At 42.7% G+C, this 27985-nt stretch overlaps 1 protein-coding gene across 2 annotated transcripts in view; it reads left to right on the top strand.

The window, feature by feature from the left end:
- Window positions 1–23339, top strand: part of CHCHD3 (coiled-coil-helix-coiled-coil-helix domain containing 3) — a 287147-nt gene extending 263808 nt beyond the window's left edge. Inside the window, exons 7-9 of one of the 2 annotated variants that reach the window (XM_049643026.1) lie at window positions 11393–11528; window positions 18510–18608; window positions 23054–23339. In XM_049643026.1, coding sequence (XP_049498983.1) covers window positions 11393–11528; window positions 18510–18563 — 190 coding nt within the window. In that variant the 3' untranslated portion in view covers window positions 18564–18608; window positions 23054–23339. The remainder of the gene's footprint in view (window positions 1–11392; window positions 11529–18509; window positions 18609–23053) is intronic. The other variant, XM_049643028.1, reaches the window with a different exon arrangement.
- Window positions 23340–27985: the final 4646 nt, after the last annotated feature.

The raw sequence follows: 27985 nt of genomic DNA, 5'->3' as shown, positions 1-27985 counted from the left end.
TTTCTCCTTGATCATACCATGTCTGCAGGGACCATGCCCTCCATTCTTCCCTTCTTGCTTTTCTCTAAAGGACTGTTGAAAACCTCTTTCTTCACACAGCCTTCCCTATTTACTAACTTCTGAGCACACGTTCACTCATTACTGTACTTGGTGGGAATTCCTTCATCTGCTTACAGAACATGTTCCTGTTGAAAGTGCTGGGCTTTCTGATCTGTTTGTAAATTTCCGTATGACTCTTTGGAAGAAACAGTTGATTAGTGACATCACTGCCTTTCCTTCTTCCACTTTTCTGTCTGGAGTTCCTTTCCATTCCTTCTTTTACCTGCCTAAGGCTTCCCTACTGTTTAAGGCCCTACTGAAATCCTTTCATCTCATCTAAGACCTTCTCCAGATCTCCAGCCCGGTGGAATCCTCCCCTTTCATATTTTTCCCTTTTTCCTGTTGCCAATTGTACCCTATTGAAGTAGCTCCTGTGGGATGGATGTCTCTCCCCCCGCCATACACACACATAGTTTCTGCTGTGTATGTAACATGCACCCAGTAAGGGATATTGAACTGACCTAACCCCACTGCCTCCATTTCTCTAACTGCCTGTTAGTCTGTTACTGAAATTGTTTCTCCAAATTGCTAAGGATCAAATGCCATGACCTTTAATCGGTCTTATTCTTGTTGACTGCCTTCTCTCTCATGAAACTCTGTCCTCCCTGGCCTGGGACACTGCGCTCCACTGGCTCTTCCCTCTACTCTCAGCTTTGTGGCCGGCCCACCCCCTTCCCTGTCACTTCCCCAGGCCGCTGCCCCGCAGCGCCCCCTGTGGGTTGCTCAGGGATTTCCCATCTGCGCATGCAGCCCTGCCCCGTGCTGAGCTCCAGCTCCACGCTGTGGATCATGGTGGCTCCTTTCCAGCTGTGGTTCCTGATGCCCTTGAGCAATTTCATTCTTTAAAGACTCAGGCCTAAACCCTGTGTGTGCCACTCCGTCTTTCCTCCTCTTAAATCCGTGTCTGGTACGTTATCTCATCCTTCCATTCCTGCTTTCCAGGGCTGCTGTTCTTGCCTGTTTTATACCTGGGGACTGCTCTGCTGGCGTCCCAGCCTAGACTGCTCCCTCTGCCGCCCATGTGGTTTATTCAGATCAGTTCAGCCTCTCCATGGTGGCACTTTTATAACTTCACTCTCTCATCTGGACAGGCTGGTGGCTTGCCATCGCCTGCGGAGTAGACTGTAAGCACACTGTCTTTTATAGGAAGTCTGTCCCAGCCCCTGCCCCTTCCTTTGCAGCATTGCCTCCAGCCTAAGTCCGCTGAACCTGAGCCGGGACCCACACGTACCCTCTCAACTGTCCTCTGTCTTCTTGCAGTCCCAGCCTTCACTCAGGGGTCTTTTACCCCCTCTCCTTTTCTCTGGAAAAGGCACCCAGACTCTCCTCCTGCCTCCCTCAACTGGGAGCAATCACTGCCTCCTGAGAACAGTGTGGCACCTACCGCTGTACTGTTTCCTTGGCACCTTTATTGCCTTGTGCTGCCTATGACTTCTGCAAGTGTGTGTCTTTCATGTGTGTGTTTTTCTCTCTCCTTTTGTTTCTGCACACCCTTTAGGACTCTCTTCACAACGTATACATGGTGGCCACCAGTATGATGCCCATGTGGCTTTTTTCTGCCTGGCTGCCTGGTGTCCCTGGAGATTTGCTGGCATGGCCTGTTGCACCCGTTTAGGGATTTCCTGCTTCTGGTGGCAGTGCTTAAGCATCCAGCCCTTCAAGTCCTCAAAGGAGTGGAGACCCAACAACAGGCTAATCTCTACCTCCTTCATCCCTGCTATTCCCTCCACTCATTTCTAGCACCCTGATACTTAGAGGACAAGTCAGTAGGGATGACTTTTTTCTTCACTTGTCACTAAAATAAACACATCTGCAATTCTTTCAGTTAAGAGAGCCAGACACATTCCTTCCTGGGTGTATCTGCCAGTTGGATCTTGCTTTCAAAACGTGGTGGAAGAAGGAGCATCACCTCAAGTAATGCGGTGCACCGTGTCACTACAGACCTCTTGGTCTTAACGTACTTGTCTTAGGATGTGCCACAGTCCTCACTGAGCTGTGTGACAGTTGTGAAATTTTTAGAACGAAGCTGTTCCTGACTTATCTTAGTATTAAACGTTCACCTGTGATCACAGCTGGGAAGATGTGGGGATAGTGGAACGTATTTTTATGCTTAGGTGACTCAAATGGGATTTCACCAAACTTCTCACTGCCTAAGCACCCCCTCAGCTGAGGAGCCTAAGAAATCCATCCCAACAGGTAATTCTTTTTGAAAACTTGTAAGTGCCTAAAAATAGGAGCTTAACATGAATATGTGTGCTCAACCATATTTCTGTATAGGCTCCTGGTACCATACTACTCGATTGGAAGATTCTGTGATTCTGTGCTATTATAATAGATTTCATTGATGAAAATGATATTATAAGGCCTCTGAAATCTATATTTCTCCAAATATGGAGGGATTATCTCTGGGAGGTTGTATGCAGTGTTTCATTACATTTGCTTGGAAAGACCTAGGTTCATTGCAAGTATACTCTGTCTTGCCAGGACTGGTGCCCTGCTCCTTGGCTGTACTGGGGATGGCCACACTGGCTATATCCAGTCCTTCCTCTTCTGGACTCGAGGACTCTCTACAGGAAGGATGGGTAATGAAGGGAAGTGTAATATTCCTTCCACAATTTGCAATGAAAGTTGTCTTGGAAAACAACTGCCACAGTTGGCTTCAGCCCCGTGGCCTAGAATGTGCAGCCTCCCCTTTCCCATGGGCTGGTTGGGATGCTCAGTCAGACCCTCTGTTTTTGTCTCCACTGAAACTCATCTGGCCCCTAATGTCTTCCCTTTCTCCTCCATGATTTCCCTGTAATTCTGGTGTGTTCTTTTGCTTTCTCGTATCTTTTTACTTTCCCCATATTATCCCCACCCCTCCTCTCTCACTCCTAACTCCAAATTTGGGCATTGATCCAGGACCCAGTTGTTCAGTTTGCTCCTCCTTGGCCCTATCAAGTAATAAAGCAACAGAGTGATTACAAAAAGCATTCTCAAGTAGCGAAAACATTGAAGGCTGAAGAGTAATTTTAGCATCAGTTGAGAGTTACCACCAGAGCCCTCCTACTAAGACAGCAACTGGGAGCTTTTCTCAACATTTGTTTATTGTTGGTAGGTCTAAAACTCTGTCCTGGCCTCTGATTATTTCCTTGTGGATTCCTACTTGACTCAAAGAGTTTATAAGCTCTAACTATACACAACTACTTCCACCCCTCCAAACCAAGCCTGTGTTAGCAGATGTCATGAACGCAAGTACCAAGCTTTCCTCTGTGGAAAGCAGAGGAGTTCAAAAGGCTTGGAGTCACCAGGTTATGGGTGTATTCATATCCCCAAGTTCAGAGGAGGTCTCTCCTCTCCATTTCTGTCTCTATAGTCTGCATACACTGTGCAGATCTTCCAGCAGGCTTGAAAGTTACTTTGAGGAAATCATAAAATCTATTCTTGTTTCCTGTTCACTAGTGATAGATGTCCTCATGTCTCCAATACTGTATGTTCCATTTCTGTCATATCCAAAACTAAATCTCTGGATTTGCTTAGCACTAAGTTTACAAATGTATTATCTCTTGATCTCATTATAAGACCTTATACACACTTTTGTCTCTCCCCCCCCCCCCATTCGAGCCATCTGAAGGCAAATATCATATCTTATTCAGCACCTGTCATAGTGAATGGCATGTGATGAATGCTTAATAATATTTGTTGTTAGAGTAAAAGAATGGATGAAAGAATGAATGAATGAACCAGCCAACCTTCATATCTTCCATTCTTAGACCAATGTTAGTGAACATTTCAAAATAACAGGATAGGAGAAATACAAACCATTCACAAAGTCTGGGTCGGGTGGGGCAAAATAAGCTAACTTGTGTTGGCGTAAGTTCGATATATTATATATATATATATATATATATATACACACACACATATTTAAAGTAAAAGAAATGCAGGGGTGATGTATTGTGTATGCTCAAGATTAACATTTTGTAAGTTGTCTAATTAAACAGCTGTTTTATCAAGTCAGGTGAGAGTAAATGCCATGCTTTTCTTTAGTAGTACTCATAGTAGTATTCCTTATTAATACTAATACTTTTCTTCACCTTGACACCTTATGAAAATATTTCAAATAAAAGTAATTTGGTGTATTGAGGTGGCCTTGGTCTCACATTGATGTATCCTTGGGAGATTGAAATTTAATGTTGGGCCCTGGACAGCTCTGCATTCCATGGCTTGTAGGTCTTTTGAAGGGACTAAGAATGCTTCTGCAAATATTACAGTTCCTATAACCAAGGGCCACTTCTATGAGCTGTGATTCTGTTTTTAGTGCTGTGTGCATGCAGCAGGTGATGTTTCTACTCAGGATACTTGTATAAACTGCTGCTGTCTCGGGCATATTAAAGCACAGAGCTGCATGGTTAACCCACTAGAGTCCCTGTTTTTATTACCGCATTATTAGTGGGCATTTATTAAGCAATAACAATATTCCAAGCATCGTTAAGAAAGAAAGGGAGAGAGGGAAGGGATGGCTTATAGGTCTTTAAATTAAGGGTCACTCAGACTAAAGTGCAGTATTTAGCTGTAGAATTTCACCTAATGAGAAGAACTGTGTGAGTTTGAGAAAACATCTCCTGAGTACATGATTGTTCTAAAGAAAGTGTGACCGGAAGTTGATTTGGGGTCTTTCCAGGTTGAGTTAATGTTGGCATCATTTATGTTCTTTGTCCCTATAATTATTGTCTCATGTTTCAGGTATCTTTTATGTAAGTAAGAAGTGTTTTATCTTTTTAGAGATGTAAGCCTTGCTGCACATAGCCCAGATGTATCAAGGGTACCATGCTATGGTAGAAAATTCAAATTAGCCAACTGATTGTTTTTCTCTGCCTCATACCTGATACCTGACTTCACAAATCTTTTGAACCGAATAAATAACTATTTCTTGTCCAAGGCATTATTACCTGGAGAAATTTTCTGGAAAAGTTTTTTACTAACATTAAGTTGCCATTGGTCTCTCTAGATCACCAGATTTTAAGAAACTATTTATAAAACAAAAGGGTTCAGGCCTTTATTCTTTGGAGATGTGGCAGAAGATGGCCCCATTTTTCTAAATCCAGACCCTCGTGGGGTGAGTCTCTGTAGTAGGATCTCACTCAGCGAATGGTGAAGTTGGCAAGATGCCATGTCATTCTCCCTGCAGAGTAGAGTAGTAGCAACCTGCTCAGGAAAACAAAACCAGACATCTGGGAGTCCCATACTGTCAGAGTGGTTTTTGTCCACTGAGCACCATGAGAAGAGAGAGCAGTCAGCCCCCACCAGCTTTCATGTGGTCACATGGGAAGTTCCCACTCTCCTCCTAGGTTTGCCCTCATGTCCCCATCATTTCCAAGTACTCAGTATTACTGGATGAGGAAGCAAAATATATTGCAAAATTGGAAAGCTTTTCACTCACCTAATATTCTGCTGTGTTTGTGTTCATCTGCTTAGGGTTTGTGGGGCCTATTGGTCAAAGAACAGTGAACCTGTGTATGTAGAACATTGTATTATCTTATCTCAGATAGGTGACCACAGGTCCTATCTGTGTATTTTTCCTAGCATTAGGCCTTTTACTTGGGATGCTGAAATCTGGGGTAAGACTGGCAATATTTTCCCCTCTCTCCTTGCAGACAGGTCACCTTCCTCCTATGGATCCAGATTACTGAGTTGTGATACTGGCATCTTTCCCCCAAATCAACCATAGATTAAAATTAAGAATTAAGTATTAAAATATTTTCAGATAGATGTTGCTCTTTCAAGCCTTTGGGTATATAGGATAGAATTCTGTAAATTCTGTTGTAGCTGTAGCCACGCTGGGTTTTTCTTTCACAACACCCAGTTAAATCTGTTGGTTGAATGGTATGGCACTCATTATGGGCAATGAGCACTGTCAGCTTGATTGGTTCATTGAACCCCTGGTTGAACCCAGGTTGACCTGGGGTAGTCAAGGTCAGGGGTCCCTCCTCTGATAACAGAGGAGGCCTCTTGGCATTTTTTGTGTTGTGAGGATAGACAACATCATAGCTAATAACATTCATCATTTTACAAACTAAATGTAAAAAAAGTTTTCTGCTTTTATTTCATTTTATTTTTCAAATTTTATAGCAAAGTGTATATGGAGACAAATTGAAACAAAGAAAGTAGGCAGCTTTGGGAGATGTTTGGCCTCTAAAGTGTAATTGTGGAAATTTGATTACAGCCCAGGTAGAAGCTTCATTAATAAAGATGGTTAGCAGCTAGTAAGAATGGAAAGCTTAGGGGTGCCTGGGTGGCTCAGTTGGTTAAGCATCTGACTTTGGCTCAGGTCATGATCTCACAGTTCGTGGGTTTGAGCCCTGCGTCGGGCTCTGTGCTGACAGCTCGGAGCCTGGAGCCTGCTTCAGATTCTGTGTCTCCCTCTCTCTCTCTGCGCCTTCCCCGCTCATGCTGTGTCTCTCTCTATCTCAAAAATAAATATAAACATTAAAAAAAAAAGAATGGAAAGCTTGGAGTTGTCTTTCAGATTTTGCATAGTTAGAGGCTGTTTACATTTTATTCTAAAAACTATTATTAGGATATTGTAATTTAAGGTAAAATTAAAATGAAAAAGATCTATTTGATAACACATTTGAGTTAATACTTTCTGCTTTGCTGCTGCATTTTATGATAGCTTTATTATAAATGATAAGTGGATTATTTCATGTTTTAAACTATTGGCAATGTACTTGATAGCTTTAGTTTTGTGTCATAAAACCAGAAATCCTGACTCCTGGGCTTAACATCTAATGATATGTTTAATACAGAATAAAATTACCATTTTTGCATTATGCCATAGGAATTAGAGCTAAAGATTTGATTCCATGGCTGTATTGTGTGCCTGCTTTTAATGTGGTAGATACTGTTTTATTAGACCACCAGATCCCATGAAGGATGCAGTCACAACCTGTTAAAAAAAAAAATCAGAATTCTTTTAGCACCATCCATTTCATACCCATCCATCTACCTATCCATTCCTTCCCTTCCTTCCCTCCTTCTCTCTCTCCATTCCCTCTCTCTCTGTACTTACTGGTCCAGATACAGGGAAAGGATCCTTTTTCATGCACCTGCACTCATAACGAACAATTTCTGTGCTCCTGAGAGCTTTAGGAATTTGTGGCTGCTGATTGTCATGACATGACTCCTTTAGCCTTCTGGTAGAGTGGTATGAGGAGATCTATCTCCATGTTTTCCTCCGTCTCTGAAGTTACCTTCTTATCCTTGCCATTTATATTAGCAGAACTAAAAAGATGGGTAAGTAGTTTCCTCGAAATGTAAAGCTCAGACCCACATCAAAGAAGTTTCTCAGACATGAAAGTAGACACAGCAGCAGTGAAGTCTGCAGATAGCTCTAAAACAGGTGGCCAGGTGTCAGCGTGTCACAGATGAAGAGGAGAGCTGAGTACCGCTTATCTCAGCTTCATTTTTACCAAAATGTTTTTATTTGTCTTTGACCCTTAATGCAGCTTACAAGAAATTATGCCCAGGAAATAATCAGAGAGAAGAGTAACAACATATAACATATCCATCTCTGTTACTTTAAGCACTGAAAAATTAGGAACAGCCTTGATGTGTTTCTGTATTCTTTTCTGTTTTATCCCCCCCCCCCCCCAAACACACACAAAGTTTCTACAATGGCCTTGTTAGTGTAATGAGAAAATACTTGGATATATTTTCTTAGCTGCCTTTTAAGTGAATATTAGCATTAAACATTAACAAAAATGGTTTCATTGGCTACCTAATGCCTACCAGGAGTGATTTTATTCTCTGTTCAAGTCTTTGGCTCTCCAGTTCTGTCGCTGAATATGGTCATCAACCCTCTTGGTCCTCAGTGCCACTGTGGGGTGGGGTAGGAAGGGTGAGGGCAGCTGCTGATACTTGAAGAAGTGAGGGAGGTGGCAGGGAACAGAGAATGAAGAGTCCAGGAAGGAAAAGGAAAGTGAAGAGGGAGGATGGATATGAGGTGGGACCCATCAAAATCCCCAGTCCTTTCAAGTGACCATGAAACTTTTTTTTTTTAACTTGTTTTTGATCAATATATATTTTCAAGTATCAACTTTATTCCACCAATTCCTTTTTACTCAATGTTTCTGGGTTACTGTCCTCTCTTTTCTTTATTACTGTTTTGAGTTCTCCATATTTATACTTCATCTTTCTCTTAACATTTGTCATTCACCATTTCCTTTTTAAAATCTTATTTCCCTACAAAGAAATTAAATTATTTAAATGTCCCTTGCAGCCAAGATTTAATTTTCCTTCTTAGGTATCTTGAAATTCTGCCCTTTTGTCATTTTTGCCTAGTAGTGACTTTTTCCATCAGCAGGAAGGAAAGCAGTCAATAAAAATCAATCGCTGACTCAATGGCTATATGGAGGGTTGACCATAATGCATATTGGAAATGCCTTTAAACCTTTTCCTGAATGGAAGGTGCCATGGCTTGTGTTTTATGGCCTTCTAATGGTGGACGGTAATCTCATTTCACATTTTCCCAAAGTGAAAACAGTACATTAGAGCAGCATAACAAGCACTGCAGATCAATATGGAGGCAGAGCTTTGCCCTCACAGATTAATCCAGGAAAAATGTACCAGAGGCTCCTCCAGGAAGTGGGAGACAATTATGCTGATTTCCACCCCTCTTTCCCCCTTTCTACTATCTAATCATCAATAAACGTTGAAATGTATACAAAAAGGATTTCAGAAGGGTGTGTGTGTGTGTGTGTGTGTGTGTGTGTGTGTGTGTGTGTGTATTTGTATACACGCATGCATGTGCACGCGCACACATCCACACAGGCCTACTGGACTCCCAGACAGGAAATCACAGGCCCTGGAAATGAACAGTATTGATTTGTGGTGATAAAAGTATGTTTTGACACATTTCAAATCATAAATAACTCATGGACATTAACTTGCATGACTAATAGCTCAGTTCAGTAAACGTTTATATACAACTTAAATTACCTCTTTCTAAGGAGTTCATAGTATTGAATGAATTATTCCATCGCCAATAGTTTTTTAAAAGAAAAAAAAAACCACACACTGTCTTCTTTATGATGTGCAGTATGTGGAAGCTCATTCTTTACAATCTTTTCCTGTATGTTAATAAGGAAGAGCTGAATATATGATTAGGATTGTTCTAGGCTTCTTTCCCTATCCTGCTTCCCCTGCTTTTAAATCTAAGATAGATTAGAAGAATGATGGTCCTCAACACTAAGACAGACTATAAGCCTGTTTTCCCTTGAACTGTTATAGGCATTCGTCATATATTTGCTAGGTTCAGCTGACCTAGTGCTTGATTATATTTTATTCAATATTTATCCAGATGTGTCTTGCTATAATCAGTCAGTTCATGGTATCTTCTACTCTTCAGAGCACATCTTTTTAGATGCTGATGTTCATGGTAGGGGATTAGGGAAATCCACGTCCAAAAAAAATTCTCATAGACATGGGAACTTTGAAATCTTAAAGAGAATGGAAACTCCAGGGATTGGATTTAAATTCTGTTCTTAGGTATTTGGCAGAGCAGGACGGTAATGAATGAAAAAGTAAAAGCAATGTTATGTAAAATTTGTGGGATTATTTTTTTCCTGTGTGTCTACTTTCTTTAGAAGGTAGTAAGAAGTAAATTCCCTCAGGGACCAGTAACGTGGTTTGCATGTCAGTTTTCTGTTCTAGCAAAATCTGTGTTAGCTTAGTGTCTTGGATAAAAGTAATGAGACAAATCGTCACCCAGGGGTTTCCTTATTGATGAAAAATATTCCCCCTCTATTCTGTAGGGGTTTTTTTTAGAACCCATTTAATTTAAAATAATGCTATTTCAAGATTACTAGAGAAATAAAAAATTTAAATTTCAAAAAAAGAACTGATATGAAAGACTGGAAGCCTTTTGTACTAAACAAAACTAATTTGAAAAAATATAAATTCCTAGATTAAAAGTGATAATATTATGTATTTTTTCTGCGTGTATTTAGCCCTTATAATTCAAGTTCCTCTATGATCTTAACAAGAATATTTTATTTTCATTTGTATAATTCATTCGGTTTATTTTGTTATCGTTTTTCAAGTGTATATTTTAAGATTTTTGGAGGCATTTGTGTTTAGTACTGCATATTCACTGAAAGCAAAGATTTGTAAGTATAATTAGTAAAATTTTAGCCCAGAATTTAAAAATGTTTTTTTTTTCTCTACCCATTTATATTCTAAGCAATTTATTGCATGACTGCTAAAAGAGGTATCCATATCAATAGCTGAGGTCACAAAGAAAATAAGACAGTCCTTACTTCTTGGGATTTGCCTCCTAGTAGATGTAGGCTAGTAAATTACACCAGGCTACGGTGTCATCAGTGTTAAGTGGAAGGTGAAAGAAGCAGTAGAAGCAGCCAGTATGGGGTCAGTGGGGTCACCAAAAAGGGAGTGGTAGATTCCACCCTGAATGGAGAGTTAGTGAAGCTGTCTAGAGAAGGTTACACTTCAATACTTAGCTCAACTATTGAAAGATGAGTAAGTGTTTTCCAGATATATAGGGATGGGTGGGACTTTGGGAACAGAGCATGTCCAAAATCAAGAGCAGCATGAGCAAAGACATGAAGGGGCGTGTCTGGATCAAACCCTGAAAGTGGCTTGGTCAGGCTGCGGCAGTCTGAGGATTGAAGGCTAAACGGCAGGCAGAAACCTGACCCAGAAGGACTTGCCTGTTGACCTTGCATTTTATTCAGAAAGCAGGCGGGAGAAATATGGTCTCAGATTTATATATTAGAAAGAACCTTCTGGAAGGCAGTAGTAGAGGGGCAAAAGCTAAGAGACAGACTAGCTTGAATCCAGGATATGAGTGATTACAAATTAATGTGATGACAGTGAGTACAGAGAAAGAGGACTAGACTGCTGGGTCTCGAACTGTGAGACTGACTAGATATGGGCATGGAAGAGAGAAGTTAGGGCTCTCAGGTTTCTGATTCAGCCGACTGGGCTGAAGAGTATCGGTGCCATTCACCTGGTTTAGGTGTGGGTTTGGGTGGGATTGTTACAACGTCCAGAGAGGCTCGTGGTGGTACCAATTACTGCAGCTCATTTCATAGAAGTCATTTACGTTACATGTATTTTTATCATGGGAACTATTTTGGTATCTTTTTTTAAGGGTTGAAGAAAATTACTTCTCAAACTTCGCTTCTACATTTGCAACATTTACATCTTATTGAATGTTTTATCCACTCTTTAGCCTTGATCTTTATTCTGATTGAAGAGCATTTGTCTCACGGGTTCCTGTTTTTGTTTTCAGGCGGTATGAGTTTCATCCTGTCTGTGCTGATCTGCAAGCCAAAATTCTTCAGTGTTACCGCCAGAACACCCAGCAGACCCTCAGCTGCTCTGATCTGGCCAACCAGTACATGCGCTGTGTCAATCAGGCCAAACAGGTGGGTGTGCAGGCCAAGCTAACTGGGGCACCAGAAGGAAGCAAGCCCAGCATCGTGGGGCAGTGGTAAGGACTGAGTGGGCTAATGTGTGTGGAAAAGCTTTATAAACCAAACTAGTCCTCATCATCAAGATTTGCTCTAACACGTCCATTAGGTGCTAATTAACCTCCATCCAGGTGGTTGTGGGAAGAGTCAATATTCTCCTTATATTTAACTCATTTATTTGCAGGAAAGAAAAAGATTCTTACTAAAATAATACTTTCTCCAGTTGCTTTGAACTTTTGTCGTCCACTGTATGGTAATTGTGTCCACAAGGTCATTGCCCCATATTTCTGGGCCACTACTCAAAGACAACAAAGAGGAAAGATACAAGTTAAAGGGTCTGTAAGCAGCAAGTACTCATGCAGAGAAACACGAAACATGAAGGATCGACAAAAAAACCTAAAAACAGAAAGCCATCTTTCAAGCCCTGTTCAATCTTCTGCCAATTGGTAGAGCCCGCTGGATTGAGCAGGGAAAGGGAGGCCAGAGATAGGATTTAGGCAACACTTTCCATCTCTTTTATGTTCCTGCAGTCATTCTCTTCTCTTGAGCCCTCATTCCAGAATAATACGATGTCCACAGGACATGTGTTTTCTCTAATTCATGTGCTTTACAGAGCTAATGATAAACACTGAAGCAAATGATCATTTCTGGCAGGTCACATAATTGCCCATCATTTCTGGTATAATAGTTGGATATAGGTTGTTCTGACAGATAGAAATTGTTGGAAACCTTGATTCTTTGTGCTGACAAACTCCCTAGAGTTGACCTTCTGACCCAACTAAATCTAGTGTTTGAGTTACACAGCATGCCTTTCTCCAGTCTAATTTGCTGTAGTTATAATAATGCCACTTACTGTATATTTCTAACACTATAAATATCTGATATTTACGGGAGGGTTAGTATTATCTGGGTAGCTAGAAAATAACATCAACACTAGTGGAAGAAAATACAGTCAAGACTTATTAAAAGCCTCCGTTTTCTTTAAAAGCCTAGTGGCTTGAGGCTTTTGCTGTTTCTTGCTTGAAGCACCACCTGTGTGGCTCCTAGTAGCATTGCCAGCGATTCTTTTCTTTAAAGGTCTTTGGTAGAAGCAACGTCGCTAATGTTATGTTAGTACATTTCATTTGTCAAAAACAGCTTCCTGATATGCTCTTAACAAGCCCCAACCTTCACTACTAATACTAACTGAAGCACCTGGGACCTGCAGGCTTGACTCATGGATTTTTCTAACTTGATATTAGTGCCATATCGAGGTGGGGGTGGCGGTCAGTGCAAAGAATGGCTGTGACAAAGTGTATGTCTCTACCCCGGCATTCAGCAAGCATGCCTGTGTGCGCAGTGTGATTTGTAACATTACTGAAGTGGCGACTGAAAGGGTGTATGCAGTTGCCACCCCATCATGCCCGTCTGCACCTGGCCCCATGCCGTCAATGGCATATATTTATAGAATAAAACACTTTGTGAAAACGTCACATATGCCACACAGTACAGTAGGGAGTTCACACCGGGCAGATCTGGGTGTGTATACAAGCTTTGTCTTTTACTAACCCTGTGACCTTGGGCATTGATTCTTCTCATCTGCGAACTGGGGTGATGTTATCCCCAGTGTTGTGAGGATTAGGTTTATATGAAGTATCCAGTAAATCTTATTTTTTCCTTTCCTCAGTTGTATTATTGCACGTTGAAACCACTGAACAGATCATCTCAAAGCACCAAATTATTACTAGTGATTCCAAGAGACCCCCCCTCCCCCAATCTGCAATATAATTTAATATCCTTTTCAGCAGGTGTGTTTTGAGGTACGTGTTGTTTTCACAGCTCTTGTATTCAAATATTAGGGAGTATATAGCAGGTAATAATAATGAAAAATAAAAATCTAATAAAAAGATAGCTGTTCACATGACATTTTTATCCTAAGTTGGGCAACACTGTAATGGGCAAGAAACAAGAAGCAATGGTACCTTGTATTTCTGTAGGACTTTAGGTTTCAGGGTGATTTCACATCTATGCTCTTACTTCTTTTTATGACAACCGGAGATGTAAATAGAGATGCTTTTATTTTCACTGTTTTACAGTTGAAAGAACCAAAACCCAGGGAAGTTGTGACCATAAATGTAACAACTAGACCAAGATATGCCTTGCCATAAAAACAAAAAAATTTAAAATGGCGTTTGGTTTTTGAGTTGGGTGTGAGAAAGGACCTCCATTATCCACTAATACAGAAATAAGGCAGTGAGAGAAAATGTGAACGATAATCACGAAGGGAAGAGAAAAAACAGGAATAACAAATTAACTAGTAATAGAGACTAAGGTAACAAATAAGGTGGGATTATAAAGGCCATGAGCAAAGGTATAGCTCAGCACCGCCCTATCTTTAGAGCATGCTCAAATGGCCACAGGGCATTAATAATCAGTATTTCATGAGCACTTTTCCTCTAATACTACCTTCCCCTTTCTCTCAATGTGAAATTAGTCTAACTTTGTGACCCCGACTCTGCCCATTGGTAGAAGGGGCTTCGGCAGTATAGGGTCTTAAGTGTCAATTGTAGCAGATCCTGACTCGTTACCTCCCCTTCTTATGTTCCCTTGTTAAATCCAAAGAACAGGCTAGGCGTGCTAATGTGGAAAATGGTCAACATGACAGCAACCCATTAGGTTGTGCTGTCCATTTCCGGCGCAGTGCAAGACTTTTCCCCTTGGAATAATTCCAATAGCCAAATCCACTTCATTTTTAAATGACTCATAAGGTTGGGCTTTCACTGGTTCCCTTGACACATTGTTCTATAGACTAATAGATTTTACTGATTGGAAAATTTCCGGATATTCCTTGGCCTTACTTTTCCTTTCTCCAGCCACTTATTCACATCAGTCTTTCTTCAGCTATTCTTAAACAATTCCTCATGGGTTCATACGAGACATTTAGATTCTTATTTCCAGTATATTAAGTTACATGTTCTTCATAAGGGTAGAGAGATAATAAATTGCTATAATTATTATTTCTAAGACTTAAAAGCTACGGGCCAGCTATATGAGGTATATCTTTTAAAAATGTAGGAGGACATTGATTGATAGACTATTGTATCTTTTATTTCTCATACCTGCTTAGCTTCAGAGCTTTCTATAAACTCTCCAAGATTGTATGACCTGATCTTACCATTAAAACCTGAATCCTATTCAATCTTGGTTCACCTACCTTACAGGAGACTACAGAAGATGGGAGAGAGATGGGGAGCCAGTGATACTTGCCCGCTAGTGGACCAAAATGTACCCAAGTTCTCTTTATCAAAAGGCGAGGAAGGGTATAGAGAGGGCCCCTCTCAGATCTGCATTGCTGTGTTCCCTGGGATCCCCCACCACCTTGCTGTTTTCTTGCAACATCTGGCTGCTTGGGGGATAGCATTCTTAAGGGGCAAGTCAGAGCATTCCAAGTGTTTTCCCACCCCTGCTGCTGACAGAATGGTACAGAAGCTGGCTGGCCTCTGGGTGAACATTCTGTATTCACTGGAAGGCAGGGTTTATGGGAAAGACTAGCTAATCTAGTAGCTAAGTAGCTAATCTAGTCATGATGACCTGGGTTTCAGTTTCTTCTTTGGTAAATTGTGGGTTTGAACCAGGTGACCCATGAGGACCTTCTAGCTGTGATACTTGGCACTGATTCTCCTTCCCTGCATGAGAACAAGAGGCCACGTGCCCAGGAGCACACGTTTATGAGCACCTTTCAGTCAAGAGACCTGTTGTTCGGTCTAGGCAGCACCGCTGCTTTGGGGACCTCCAGCACTTGTGCCTCTGCCTCTTAGATTTTTTTGTCAGCCTTAAACTTTCACTCCAGAAGAGCAGCTGCCCTTCTCATTGCCTGCCTGTTGCCTGGCCTCCCACAGCCATATACCCTTTCCTTGAAGCTCATACTCCTGACAGCCCCAGGGAAGCCAGGGTGGCAGAATGAACTAGGAGGGGGTAAAAACAGTTTCTCTAAGGCAGTGTACTGAAAAACAGCTATCTCAGCACTGCCTGGCAGAATGTAGCCTTCCAGATAATAAACTCCATTAGAAAATGCAGGCTCTCTCCCTCTAGCCGGCCTAGGCTCCCCTGTGCAATGGCTTTAACCTTGTCCACCACGGATCATGGGTGGTAAAGGGAGTGTGGAGACAGAGCCAGGAAGCCAGGTCAGAAGAGCTGAGGAAAGACGGGGACTAAAAGCAAGGGCTGGACCCAGGAGATGCCAAGGGACAGAGGTCAGTGTGGAGCCTGGAGTCAGATGATGGAGGCCAGTCAGAGGGTAAACCATAGCAGAAGTGTAAATCAATAAGTGGGCAGTGGGTCAATAGCCAAGTAAGCAACTTAGTTGAAGGAAGGATCAAAATGAGGACATCTTGTAAGTGAGGCGACCCCCACCTTAAGCCAGTGCTTCCTGCTGGCATCATTGGAGACGTCAGAGAGCCACCCAGCTGTAGGGGGGGAGCATGAGGTCAAGACCCTGATAAATGAGGCTGGGTCTTAATATGAAGTTACTTAAGCCCAATGCTAATGCACCCAGTTCTTCATTTCTAAAATACAAATGACGCCTCCAATCCATGGTTAGCCTCCAAAATTAAAAACTTAAAGGGGCGCCTGGGTGGCGCAGTCGGTTAAGCGTCCGACTTCAGCCAGGTCACGATCTCGCGGTCCGTGAGTTCGAGCCCCGCGTCAGGCTGTGGGCTGATGGCTCGGAGCCTGGAGCCTGTTTCCGATTCTGTGTCTCCCTCTCTCTCTGCCCCTCCCCCGTTCATGCTCTGTCTCTCTCTGTCCCAAAAATAAATAAAAAACGTTGGAAAAAAAAATTAAAAAAAAAAAAAAACAAAAAACTTAAAGATCGGTGCATATGATGGAATTTTTCATGGCAGGAAGCATCAGCCTTATTTTAATAATTTTTCTTTCTTTCTTCCTTTTTTTATTTTACATAATTTTTTTTAACATTTATTCATTTTGAAAGGCAGAGAGAGACAGAGTGCGAACGGGGGAGGGGCAGAGAGAGAGGGAGACACAGAATACGAAGCAGGCTCCAGGTTCTGAGCTGGCAGCACAGAGCCCGGCGCGGGGCTCGAACTCACGGACCGTGAGATCACGACCTGAGCCGAAGTCGGCCGCTTAACCGACTGAGCCACCCAGGCGCCCCTTTTTTTACATAATTTTTAAGTTTATTTATTTTGAGAGAGAGAGAGAGAGAGAGAGAGAGAGCGAGCAGGGGAGAAGCAGAGAGACAGAGAATCCCAAGCAGGCTTCACAATGACAGCATGGAGTCCAGTGCAGGACTTGAACTCACAAACTATGAGATCAAGACCTGAGCCGGAATCAAGAATCAGATGCTTAACTGACTGAGCCACCAGATGCCCTGGAAGTGTCAGCCTTCTTAAGGACATCATGTTTTATCTCCCCCCGTAGTGGGTTTATGTTAGACCAAGGCTCAAATACTTCCCTGTTATTGGAGTGTGAAGAAGGCCTGAAAACCCAGTAGTTACTGTTGCTTTTGAAATCATAGTTCAAAAAAACCCAGTGCTAGAGCAAGCTGTATTCTATCATTGTTTTCAGACAGACTGTAAATAACATCCAAATGACTTAATAGAGCTGGACAGAGCTTAGTGATCATGTGACCTAATCCCATCTTTTCACTTGGAAAAAATTTGCACTCAGAGTGTCGGTGATCATCTGTACATGGGGCAGAGTCCAGACCAGCACAGCCCATTCCTGATGCCTAACCCAGGGTGCTGTTTTCTATACTACCAGGTCTCAGACATGGGGGAACATCAAAATCAGCTGGGGAGTATATTTGAATGCACTTGCCTGGCCCCATCCCTGGAGATTATGGTTCAGAAGGTCTGAGGTTGGACCTGGACATCTGAAGTTTGAACAAATTCCCCAAGTAACTCTGTGCACCACAGTTTGGCAAACATAGCTCTAGAGCACATTGGCCTAAACTGCATTCGAGGCCTTCGACCTTCAGAGGTCCTGCTAATAAGAATAAGTCTTTGTTTTCCCTCTTGAGAGTTGAGGGGCTGCCACTTCCCATCACTGCCTGTCGGGTCCGAGCCATGTGGCAGAGCTCTAATCAGACCAACCCTGGGAACTGGTTCCTGGTTCAGCCTCAGGAACATATTGGAAGAGGTCTTGGACAGAGGGCAGGAGCCTCTTAAAATGAAGTTATTTTCTCCCCTCCTGTTTTCTCCTTTGAAACTGTAGGTAGCTCTGGGTGAGGAGCTGGCAGGAGGGAGGAAAGAGGCACTGAACCAAGGCAACACGGTCCCCTGACCACCTCGCGGTTGTAGCTAGATCCTCTCTCGGCCCTGCTGCTTCAGTCACCCTGCTCTCTCCTGACCCACAGCAGGGGCCCCTCGCCTGATGCAGTTCTTCTGATGTCCACACACACCCACCTTCAGGGAGCACAAAGATAAATCAAGAAGGTTCATTCCCTGGGAAGACCTATGGGAGCATGTTTTTATTGTGTTTAAAGGCTTCTTTATCATCATCACCTAATGACATGTATTAATCACCCAGCTGGGTTGCTCATATTCAGGATGACACGTGGGTGTTCCACAATAGATTTCCCGTCCTTCGGTGGGGCGGCCCTTTGGATTTGGAGTCACATCAAAGCAAACTAATTTCCAAACTTTAAGTGCGTTAACCCAGTCTCTTCTATCATAGGAACCCTTCTATCATAGGAAAGTGGTTTCAAAACCACTTTCTGAGACTAATAGTCACTTTACGATGTTTTCTTTTTTTTTTAATCTGGGTTTAATAGAAGAAATATTACCATGGTAATAGACTCCTTCTTCCTAATAGGCATTTCTTTTCTAGTGCTTATCCTTCAAGAGCTAGAACCGCAGTATGTTAGTGTTTTGTCTATTATTACAGCAAGTTGTGTAAACAGTTAATTACCTGTAACTTAATTTGCATATTACACAGAACATTTGTCACGGAAGGAATGAAACCAGATCCATGCATGAAGCAGGAGGATAAAGAACAGCCCTTGCTGGTCAGGGACAGACAGAGAGTGAGAACACAGTAAGTTAGCTAATCAGATTTTCAGGTGGTCAGGAGTGTGCTCCGTGCACGGGCAAGGCTCTCTTTGTGCTCCTCATAAATTGAATTTATTGATTACTTTTGCTTCTATCTCAGAGTCTCCTCACTGTGTCTTCACCACTCTCTTTCTTTTACTCCCACTTTTCATGTCCCTCCTTGGTAAAAACTCAGGCATACCCAGACACATTCCCATTTTAGTTCTCCCCTGTAACCCTTCCCGCTTCCATATCCAGCTTCAGGGGGGCTGTTGAAATCTTGGCGAGATGTTGGGTGAGCTCAAGAGACAAGCACTCTGACTGGTGTCTTTAAAACACACACACACACACACACACATTTTTATTCTCTTCATGGGTATTGTTCAGCAATCCAGGGTTGCCATAATTCTTCTTAAATATATTGAGACATCCAGTAGCTGACACACGGCTGTGATAGTCAACCCCTTCAAGAAAGCTATGATTCAGAAAACAGTTGATGAGATGACTGTGTAACAAAAATATTTGAGGAAAACAGTTAAGATCATATTAATAAATGGAAATGACAAGCAATCTTTGGTCTCCAAGGGCACTGCTCTTGTCTGATGGTGCGAGCTGCCAGCTGTTCCTTCCTCGGTGGCTGGGATCAGGAAAAGACTTGGGGAGAGAGCAGTGTTGATGCCTGAGCCGTCCCCTCCTTTTGGTAGTTTACCCAGCTGTTTTTAAAAGGGGTTTCTGCAGGCCCATATACGTGAATGATGAGCAAATGCGAGGAATTTCTTTCTCCACATTAAGATGAAGTGTTAGCAGTTCCTTAAATGAAGGAAGCAATTTTTTTTATAACTTGCAAATCTTCTCCCTGATTCTTCGGGGAATTTCCTATGTTAATTTATGCAGTGTTAAATTTATGCAGCGTTGAAATTCAGCCCAACAGCAGCTACTTACAGAACCGATACAGAGATTGTGGGAGAACCTATAAGGTGACACTAAATGACACAGACCTTTCCAGGCCTTGGGATCCCTCCAGCCAGAGGTCCTCAGGCCTGGGTTTTGAGCAGGTTTTATTGCATAGTTACAATACAGTAATAACAGAGTGTTTTGTCAGTCTAGTTTTTAAAAAATTTCAACTTGACGTTGTATTTATTGCTGTCTCTGACCAAAGTGAGGAGGTTTTGTACCGACCTCTGCCACCCTTTGGTGGCATCTGAGTGCCACCACAGTTTACAGCCTGTGTGTAGACCAGCCCTAGACCTTCTCTTGTTCTTGTGTCTTCAAGGAGCCACCCGTGAATTAGCTGAACTGCTGTGCTATCTTTGAAAATTAGAATTTTAATACATGTAGCAGGCCATTCTGTGAATGTGGTGATTTCTCTGTGTTTTGTACTTGCTCCAAAATGTTCCTGTTCATCTTTTTGTTAGACTGGCCCACTGATCCTCAAACCAGCCATGGCCTCGCTTGTCTCTCTTAAATTTAAGAGAGTCCAGGGGCGCCTGGGTGGTTCAGTTAGTTGAGCATCCAGCTTCAGCTCAGTTCATGATCTCGCGGTTCATGAATTCAAGCCCTGCGTCAGGCTCTGTGCTGATAGCTCGGAGCCTGGAACCTGCTTCGGATTCTGTGTCTCTCTCTCTCTCTGCTCCTCCCCTGCTCACACTGTGTGTCTCTCTCTCAAATATAAGTAAAAATTAAAAAATACATATTTTTAAACAATTTTAAGAGAGTCTGGAATTCTTACATAATCTGGCTAAAAAATTACCCTTATGTATTTGGATGGCGTTGGAGGAAGAATAGTAAGATTCCCTAGACTCTGGAAGAACTCTTTAGCTATTGCTTTAATTACATTGTGGTCAGTACGGATTATTTTGCAACATTTGAAAAGAGTAACACGTTGTCATATAGTGATCGTAACCATAAGACCTAAACTGTAGTATGAGGCACAGCCATGTAATCTTGACCAGGAAGATAATTGCTTAAAGTTCCCTTCGGTATGTGGAAGGAAGTAGTGAGTGTATTAACTCCAAAATGCAAAATGGCATCACTCGTAAAGTGATCATTTTCTTCGGTAATTAAATGCCTTTAGATGGGCTCGGTATAAATCTGCTTCATACTGACTTCTATTTTATGTTAACGTGTGATGTTGTGGTGAGGTCATCTATATATCTGGAATCCATGGTTTCCTGTCCAAGTAGTTGGACATGTGGTTGTTGTCTCATACAGATCAAGCCACAAGTGGGTGGGGATAAATGAGATGCTGTGCTACTGGGACATTGTCCGGTCTGACTCTTACATCGTAGGTGCTCAACTTTTAATTTTTCCAGCAGATGCAGAGCTTATGTGAATGCTGGGTTTAAGAGAGAACTCATGTTTCAGTGCTTGTTTTCAAGACAGCTCTGCTGAGCAATCCTCTGCTTTATCTGTGTTGTCTTTTCTGTTTTCTCTAGATGCATCTGGCTTTTCTAATTTACTTCCTCCTTGAATGTATCATCTTTATGACCATTTCTATGTGTTCTCTCTCAACTCGTTTGCCTGCTTTCATATCTGTTCTTTTGTGCTCTGTGGACATAGCCTTAGAAACGTGTAATCCAGGATGAGTTAGGATAATCCTTAGGATAATCTATCCATCCTGTGCTTTTGTGACCCAACATGCTCTCTTATTTGTCCTCCCACTCTTTCTGTTCTGCTCTTCTATGTCAGTCGTCATTCTTCATCTTTGGCCTTAAATCTTTATCTCTAAAGACTGTTGACATCTCTTTTCAAGTTCGCAACTTCCTTCTAGACATTTCCATCTGGGATTTTTTACAAACCCCAAATTTAAGTCACCTTCCTCATTCCCAAACTGGCTCCTCCTACTGTTTTCTCTTTCTGTTGGTGGCACTACCATTGTCCCTGTCACTGAGGATCACCATACCTTTGGTATCACCACCTCTCTTTTCCTTCCCCTGTCTTTTTATGGTTCTCTCCATTTCTCATCCCCACCCTTGCTTGATTCCTAATCTGCCTCCACCCTGGTCTTCTTCACTCCAGACTCTTATCTCTTGGATCCATTAGGCCATGGACATCAGGGGAACCTTCCTAAATGGCATTTTCCTATTTAAAGACATGTTAGATTCTCAGGTTTTTTCCCAGAGACCAATAGGAAGTATCTTTGCCAGGCTTTTCCTCTAGCTCTGCTCATCTCTCTCCTCTGCCCCCCACACATACTGGGCTTTCTCCTACCTCCGAATTGTTGCCGCTGCTTCCTGCCCTCACCCCTCCTCAACCTACTCCTGGACCTTCTGTCTAGCTTCTGAAAGACTCTGAAAGATGGTCTGAAAGGTCTCTTAGAAGCCTCCTCTGACCACTCCAGCTCTAGAGAGATCTCTTCCTCTGAATGAGGCAGAACCACTCGCTCCTCTTTTAAACTGTTACCTTCTCTGGAAGGATACCCAAGAAACTGGGAAACAGGAGGGAGGCAAAAATTATTTTTTCTCTGTATTCTTTTATCTTGAATAAATACTTGAATCTTGAATTTTATACTGTGTGTATGTATTACTTATTCAATAAAATCAACTTTTAGCATGTATTTAGCAAGTATGTTTTTAAAAATAGCCAATTATTACATTATATTACACCTTAATTTTCCATGGGCGTGTCTATTGGTTTCCCTGTAACACCTCACTCAGTCTAGTGATTACCTAGTGGGAACTCAGTTAAGAGCTGAGTGAGTAAATGGCTGGAAGCATGGGGGATCTAGGGAAGAAAGTGGGAACAGATGAGCTAGAGGCAACCTAGCCTCTTCCTAAGTAATTTCAAAACTAAATGGGAAAGCATCACTTTTGTCTTTTAAAGCTTCCTAAGAATGGAGAGAGTATATATCTTCTGTCCTGGCTAGTTAGAGAGTTTTAATCTGATACTTGAGAATTCTTCCCATTTACCACCCCCTACCCCCATTCACAAAAATAAATAAATAGAATAGAGGGGCCATTTTTGCAAGTTGGGAATAGATACTTATCTCCGTAGCTCCACCCAGCATTATGAACTCATGAACATCTGCATTCTGCCTGGAGTGAACAGAGATTTCTGGGAGAGATTCTTACCCTCTCAGAACCTTTGGGGTTTAACCCCCACTCCACCCCAGTCCCTGTGGCCACCAGATATACTCCCACCACATTTCCAGATGTCCCTAGTAGTGAGAGAACACACATGTCCGGCACTCCCAACCCCCAACCCTGCAGTCCAGACCATGCTCACTCTTAAGGTTCAGCTTGGTATGGGGGTGGGGGTGGGGTCATTTGGAGATTATACATGATTAAGCGGTGGTGTTCTTTAAAGGTAATAATATTTTGAGACCATGGAGCATACACCTTGTTTTTTGTGTTTTTGAGTAGATCTTTGAAAAGTGATACAAATAGTACTAAATAGTTACTGCCATTTTTCGGTCCCTCCTGCTAAAACCCATGTTTTCTCTTTCTCTTGCAGAGCATGCTTGAGAAGGGAGGATAAACTCAACTTTTAGAACAAGCAAAACTCCTCAACGTTAATTCCAGAGGCGGAACATTTTTTTTTTTTCCTAGTGAGAAAGTAACCCATTTAAAGAGAAGACGATTAAAGAGAAGCACCAGAGAGCAGATTCAGCCGAAGCACATCCCAGTTTGAGTAGCTGCAGTGTGAAAAGCCGAGGCCTAGATCAGGTATCTGCCAGCAAGGACACTGCAGTGTTAGTCAACCCATTTATGACCATTAAAAGAGAAAGGCACCCCCTCCACCTTTTTAACTTTCTATTCTTGCCAGGCTCCATGGTTTGGTGAACGTTCACCAAACAAAGCTGGGGTCTGGGATGGTGGGGGGGCGGAAGGGGGGACAAAGGTAATTAGAGTGGGGAGGTGGGAGGGGCACCAAACCTCCCTCTCCGCCCAGCGGTGCTGGGTAGAATTGTCTAGGCTGTGGCACGTTGTTTTTCTCTTGTTCCTTTCTCCCCTTACTATATAAGAGCTACTTCATTTTAACTTATTATAGTGATCATGTAAGTAAGACAAAAAGGAGAGAAAAATGTACCTCTTTTACTGGAATGATGTTTATGATTACAAGTGAAATAAGGCATTTTTTATCCTCATAAAGGCAACCTTGGCTTATACAACCTCTTCTCGATCATGAATACTGACATCTTTACTTCACTCACTATCAATAATAAATATATTTTCCGACGAAGACTGGCATTGTAGCCTGGGGCCTCGCGTATTCCTTTCGTTGGGTTAGATGCTTATGCATAAGGGAATTGAGTTGATTTATATTGTTATTAATTTGCATTTGTGCTGTACCTTTCCTCTAAAAAGCTCCAAAGCACTTTGCCTCAGACAGTCAAGAGATTCTTCTAACTTGCCTCTCAGCTAGGTAGGATTCAGTGAGATCTTTACAAATTGCATGAACCTTCCTGTCTATGGGATGACTTAAGTCACCCCGCCTGGGGCAAGAACTAGATTAGATAAGCTCGGTTACTAATGTCTGACCCTGCAGTACTATGAAAATGTTAAAACAAACAAACAAACAAAAAACCCCAAAAAACAACCTTGCAGTTTTTCCTCTTTCCAGTTTCATTGAAACTTCTTGATTATAACTCCTTTTTCTACCAGAGGATTGGTGCTTCCATCGTGGATTTTGGTAAATTGGAAGCTAGTGTTCACACAGAAGCATTCTAATGGAAAGGTCCTTGCGGGATACACGTGGAAAAGAAACTTGCCAGTGCTCCGTGGGGTCACCTAAGTATCTTTTGTCATGTAGAAGTTTTATTCCGTTTTTATTTTGATACAGAAAGCGAATGTAGCAAAGTGAGTAAGAATACAGGCTCTGGAATAAGGAGCATCTGTATTCGGATGGTGGCTCTGCTTCTTACGACCTTGGGACTAACAAGTCACATAAGTGTACGGATCCTCTGATTCTTCAACTGGAAGCAGATGGGAAATTGAAGAACCTGCCTTGTAGGCTTCTGGTGAACAGTCCGAATGCTTGCCACATACATTCAGTCCGGCCCAGTATATGTTGTTGTTGGTTTGTGTGATTACTCAGTAAACCGGTATTTGGAGTTGGGAGCGTGGAAAGATTATCCACATTCCCAGATTGCCTTTTACTTAGAGGCAGTCAGGATGAACTCGTGTTGGGAAATTTCAACCAACCCCCATATATGTAAGTGTGGCGTCTTCGTTCCTCTTAATTCCCGAGTTGGCTCCCTTTGAATGGCATCTTCGTGTACCCTTATGGACACACACTGTGGACCTGATGTTGATTCTGAGTGACGTTGGTGACTCTCCTACCATAATCACTGAGAGGCTCTGTGATTACTGTTTAATGAAGGTTTGGGGGCTTTGTTTGTTTGTTTATCTTTGTTTTGTTTTTTATTTTTTTTTTTTGCTTTCTTAATGATGCAAAATAAGTTGAACTCACTTAAGCGTGAATGGAGGAAGCATGGGTAACTTGAGCGGCACATTTGGCCGCTGTCAGGATGGGATCCAGGTAACTGCCTGGGAAAAAGATAGGTACACAAAAACAAGTGTTTATGCAGTGACTTGCTGTCGTGTTTGCAAATCAGCTAACTCACAAACTCCCTCCTATACTGTTTTGTTTTGCAATTGAGAGCCAAGAACTTGGCACATCCCAGGCTGCCAGTATTGTCGCTGGCAGAGAAATGCAGCACTGAAGAATCCAGCATTTCAAGCTGGTTAAATACAATGAGAACGGGAGGGTGGTTTGTCAGATTATTAATTTATTATTCTGATAAACATGACAGTACAAGGGGGAAAGATACCACTTTGGGGGAAATAAAAGAGATGATGCCTTTTCTGTACCTTTGGAGAGCTCCCTGCTGACTGCATTACAGCTCTGTTCAGGTCACTGTTGACTTTAGGACAGGTGCCTGGGAAGAATGTTGTGATTTATGAGCATCATGGGAGTGACCTGCTCCAATCAGTTTCTCCGTGAGGTAGAGTGCACCTTGAACCACAGTAGAAGAACTCTCAAAATCAGGAAGAATAGAGTATCCTAAAAGTTGGTCACAGTAGCAAATGTCTTCTAGAAGACAGCTGGGTCAGACCAGTACAAAGTCCTCTCTTTGAAGAGTTGGTAATTTATTACAGAAAACTTGCCAACATGTGATAGCTAAAAAAATTATTGGCTAATTGTCATTAATAGCAAATGTGGGCTGCTAAAAGCCAGATGCTTGTGGCCTGCTGGTCAACCAATGAGACTCTGTAGCAGCTCTGAGTTGTATTCTGCTTAGAACTGAGCAAGCAGCCAGATGGCTTTAGTTTCTCTGGCTTAGGAGCTGGGAACCTGTGGTTCTTAGCTTGATGTCTTTTAACCCACGTATATAATTGCTTTTGCCAGAAACTCACAGGGTAATTCTCTTTTCCCCATTTCGGTGAGCTGTTGGAGCTGACCCTTTCAAGATTTAAGAATTAGAGCAGGTGAAGAACAATTGAAAGGGTAGCAGTAACTTACTGTGATTCAGACCAAGTGAACTGAAAACCAGGAGTTTGTTTTGAGTTAATATTCTTGAAAAGCTAACACTTTTCTTTTAGAGAGAGAGTGTGTGAGTTGGGGAGAGGGGCAGAGGGAGAGAGAGAGAGAGAGAGAGAGAGAGAGAGAATCTCAAGCAGGCTCTGTCCTCAGCATGTAGCCTGACGTGGGGCTCAATCCCACAACCCTGGGATCATGACCTGAGCCAAAACCAAGAGTCGGACGCTCAACTGACTAAGCCACCCAGGCGCCCCAAAAAGCCAATACTTTGAATGAATGAGTTCATAATCCATTCTGTCACTGAGCCCCTACTTGGGGCTTCATCCCCTTCTCATCCATTTCTCTGTTTGCCCCCCTCTGTCTTTTCCATATGTGTTTCCTCTCTAGCTTCTTCTGTCTCTTTAAACTTCTCTCACCCTACTTGGCCTTTCAGGTCCAGCTCCTGGGAGGTGTTATTATGAGAGTGCCGAGGGCATTATCTTGGGGGCAGAGTCTTGGGCTCTTACTCTGCTTCTGCTGCTCTTGCCATTTGGGGCAAGTCATTTCTCAGGTTTTTCACTGTACTGTCTCTCTGTCTCTCTGTCTCTCTCTCTCTAGACATAGATAGATATTTCTTGTATTCTCTCTCTCTCTCTCTCTCTCTCTCTCTGTCTCTCTCCAGGTATTTCTAGCCTCAGTATTGCTGGAAGAACCACACCCCTCCTCCCCACTCCCCTCCCCCCCAAGTTGAATTACTTTAGGAAAGTTGTCATCTGAATCAAGTCTTCCACTTTTCCTATCAGTTGTCTTGAACCTTCCAAATAGACCTGCAGCCTTATTCTTGTTTTTAGGTAAGCTCCGTGCCCAATGTGGGGCTCAGACTCACGACTCTGAAGGTCAAGAGTTGCACGCTCTACTGTCTGAGCCAGCCAGGTGCCCTAGACCTGCAGCCTTCTTTGAACCATGATTATATGCCCTGTATTTATGGAATAGTCCAGTATTAAGCCCAGTTTATTTATGTATTTTTAATGTTTGTTTATTTTGAGAGAGTGTGCATGCATGTGAATGGAGGAGGAGCAGGGAGAGAGAGAGAGAGAGAGAGAGAGAGAGAGAGAGAGAGAGAGAATCCCAAGCAGGCCCCGTGCTGTCAGCCCAGAGCACGACACGGGGCTCAAACTCACAAACTGTGAGATCATGACCTGAGCCAAAATCAAGACTCGGACATTTAACCAACTTAGCCACCCAGGTCCCCCAAGCCCAGTTTAGATTCAAAACATATGGTCACCATATTTATGGCTTTTCAGTTAAGTTAACTGAAACTGTTAAGTTCCCAAAACTCCCTCAAAGCAAGTCCACCCTAGGTGGGAAATTAATGGAATGCCGCAAACCTCTTGAAGTGAGTGTGATTGGGCAAGGCCTCCGTACACTTCAGAGAGTTTCCAATGCAGACAAGCTGGACTTCCCTCACCTATTTATTCCTACATGATCTCCCGGCTCCCTCTCCTGGGAGGATCCCTACTGAGCTGTGGTCACCGTCCCTTGGCCGAGAAAGCAGTGTGCTTTGAACATAACTGTGTCTTCAAAGTAAGTTACCTCTCCATAATGGCTTTTAAATGCAAATGTGGGAGCCAGAGGTCAGTGGCCAGTTGGCAGGGTTCCTACCGCTGCTCTGCTCTCGCTATGCCTCTCCTTCCTGGGCTTCGTCCTGGCACACATAACAGCTTTCCCCGGGCCTAGAGCCTCCTGCAGTGCCCTTCCTGTCAGGCCTGCCCACTGACCAGGCTGCTGCTAGGCTCTCCTCAGTGGCCGCAGCACAGGTTGGTAGCCTGTGCTCACTCTGTCTTCCCATTGCTGGCAAATATAAGAAATCGGGGTTGAGGGCCAGGTGACTGGGTCCAGCTGCTCATTATCCGCCTGTGCAGC

The sequence above is a fragment of the Panthera uncia genome, chromosome A2 (genome assembly GCF_023721935.1).
Source record: "Panthera uncia isolate 11264 chromosome A2, Puncia_PCG_1.0, whole genome shotgun sequence".
In the NCBI taxonomy this organism is placed as follows: domain Eukaryota; kingdom Metazoa; phylum Chordata; class Mammalia; order Carnivora; family Felidae; genus Panthera; species Panthera uncia.
The sequence above is the reverse complement of the archived record's forward strand: the minus strand, read 5'-3'. Positions and strand labels throughout refer to the sequence as shown.